The 2,500-nt window shown below is 50.0% G+C and overlaps 1 protein-coding gene across 12 annotated transcripts in view; it reads right to left on the bottom strand.

Annotated features, from left to right (window-relative positions):
* LOC113805043 (serine-rich adhesin for platelets) overlaps positions 1-2,500 on the bottom strand; it is a 387,167-nt gene that overhangs the window by 309 nt on the left and 384,358 nt on the right. For all 12 annotated transcript variants that reach the window (XM_070142733.1, XM_070142731.1, XM_070142732.1 and 9 more), the window contains 2 exons: positions 1,904-2,500; positions 1-1,522 (listed from right to left, as the gene is read on the bottom strand). The exon at positions 1-1,522 is cut by the window's left edge and continues 309 nt beyond it; the exon at positions 1,904-2,500 is cut by the window's right edge and continues 286 nt beyond it. In XM_070142733.1, coding sequence (XP_069998834.1) covers positions 605-1,522; positions 1,904-2,500 — 1,515 coding nt within the window. In that variant the 3' untranslated portion in view covers positions 1-604. The remainder of the gene's footprint in view (positions 1,523-1,903) is intronic.

Below are 2,500 nucleotides of genomic sequence, written 5' to 3'. Positions count from 1 at the left end.
CTGCTTGAAATTCATCATACAGAATTTAATTTTTAGTCTGAAAAAATACATTAAATTTCACTTATGTCATACGAGAGTATAATATTAGCAGTATATAAAATATGCAGATGGTAGCACCAATAATATTGCTGAGTATTACTTACAAGTATTGAAACTGGCAGGCATCAACCTGACTGTTAATGTGTTATTATTTCCTGATTGATAAAGATGAGCTGAAGAACTGCATATGATCATGTTATTTATAAGACAGTAGATTACAACATGCTTAGATTATCTACATAATGATGATATATACTGTACAAGACTATACAAAGCCCATAAAGCATGGGCTTCACTGGAGTAAGGCACTACACAAGCTAGAAATACATAGATACAAAAGTCCAATATGGAGAATAAACGAAAATTCCTTTAACAAAGGTACTGGATACCTTTTTTGTAGTGATACATTTTGTATATCGATAAACAATAGCACAACAAAGTCATATAATAAAGACACAAATGCAATAACAAAACATCCAAAAACTCTCTGCGACCTCATTTATTCATTCATTGACGCAGGACACGTTAATCATACCGCAATGTCTTGAGCTTTGCTAAATCCATATTAATGATTAATCATGTTGTGGGTCTTCCTCAGGTTCCGCGACCCGCCGTGGTTCCTGATGGCCATCATGAGTTCTTCGCGGGGATCCAGTGCCGGGGCGGTCTTGGGCGCTACGATACGCTTCCCAGTCGCCGTTCGCCTCTCTCCGTCGCCAGCTGTGGGTGCTGGTGGGGGCGGAGGAGCCATGGGTGGTGCTGGTGGGGGAGGAGGTGGGGGCCCACCTGCCTGATTACTCGGGGCTGGTGGTGGAGGGGGAGGCACCGGGGCAGGAGGTGGTGGCACCACTTCCGGTGGAGTTGAGCCACGAGAGCCACCCGGAACGGGGCGAAGCTGCACGTTTTGGAATGCAGGCCCAGATGGGGGGCTTACCCGGGATGGCGACGTGCGAGGAGGAGAAACACGGGAGGGTGACGTTCTCGGCGGGGACACGCGGGTGGCGCCCATGGACGCCATGGGCGAGGGTGAGGGGGCCTTGGGTGCTGGCTGGGACAGCGCGGCTACGAGTCTTGCAGCCGTCGGGGCCTGCGGGATGGGTTCCTGCAGAGGAGCTGGGACCGTGCTATTCGTGGGAGGTGACACAGAAGACCGGGACTGAGGCTGCGAGGGTTGCCGGAATCCACGCACGACGGGGGCAGGTCGGGGCTGGCCACGCTGATCGTTGTTCAGCTGAACTACTGACCTGACCTTGTCTCTGGGTGCAGCTGCTCCGTTGCCTGTTTCTCCTTTGTCAGAAGACAATGTCACCACAGAGGTGTATCGCGGACCAGATTCACTCTCAGCTTCCCTGGGTCGTTGGGCCAAATTGCTGTTGCCTTTCGACATGGCAGGAGTTCCTTCTCCGTTGTAGTAATACGTCTGGGGTGGCTCATGGACAACTGCTTGCTGTCCGAAGTAGGTTAACGGTTTCTCTACATTATCCTGTTAAAAAGAAAAGATACCATTTGTATTACATGCTATATACTAACTTCAAAAAGTAACAGGTGTTTTCTTCACACCTGAGCATTTAGATATATACCTTCTAGAAATGGTACTTGAATCGACTGGCATATCAGAAAAATATGCCAAAGGAAATTCGTTAAAGTTCCTTGGGAACATGCATGCTGTGATTTCTAATAAATTAACTTTGTCATTATCAATATTCGTACTTGTACTCAATATTCATAATATTAGAAATCCCTTAACCACCCCCCTCCCACACACATATCATATCTTAAATATTGAAGCGAGTGTAACTAACACCATGGTTAAAAAAATACTCTAGAGAGTCCCACAGCCGAGTGTTTGAGGCCCAGTCCTTACCTGCGGAGGGGAGTCTTGGCGGGAGCTCCTGCGCGGAGGGCGTGTGGGCTCTGGGCTCTCGGGCTCCTTCTGCAACCCTAAGTCCTGGCGCCTGGCTTCCAGTTCCCGCCAGAACGCTGCTCTCTCGGGCTGTGGCACATCCGCCTGCTGGGTCTGCTTGGGAGGGGAAGGCTGCTTTGGCTGCTGCAGGTATTGCGGGGAAGAATGCTTCTGCTGCTGCATGAACGGAGGGGAAGGCTGTTTCTGCTGCTGGGCCTGGCTGAAGGGCGGGGAGGGCTGCTTCTGCTGCTGAGTGTACATGGGGGGAGGAGAAGGCTGCTTCTGCTGCTGAGCTTGGCTGAAAGGAGGGGAAGGCTGTTTCTGCTGCTGGTTTTGCATGAATGGTGAAGGCTGTCTCTGCTGCTGCGTCAGAGGAGGAGAGGGCTGCTTCTGTTGCTGAGGACGCATGAATGTCGGGGAGGGTTGCTTTTGCTGTGGCATTAATTTGCTCTGCACTGGCTGCATGAACTGGGGCTGCTGTTTTTGCTGCTGCTGCTGCATAAATTGAGGCTGTTGCTTTTCCTGTTGTTGCTGCTGCTGCTGTTGCAAAAATTGTGC

The sequence above is a fragment of the Penaeus vannamei genome, chromosome 29 (genome assembly GCF_042767895.1).
Source record: "Penaeus vannamei isolate JL-2024 chromosome 29, ASM4276789v1, whole genome shotgun sequence".
Taxonomy (NCBI): Eukaryota; Metazoa; Arthropoda; class Malacostraca; order Decapoda; family Penaeidae; genus Penaeus; species Penaeus vannamei.
Note: the sequence above shows the minus strand (reverse complement) of the source record. Positions and strands in the feature narration are given on the sequence as shown.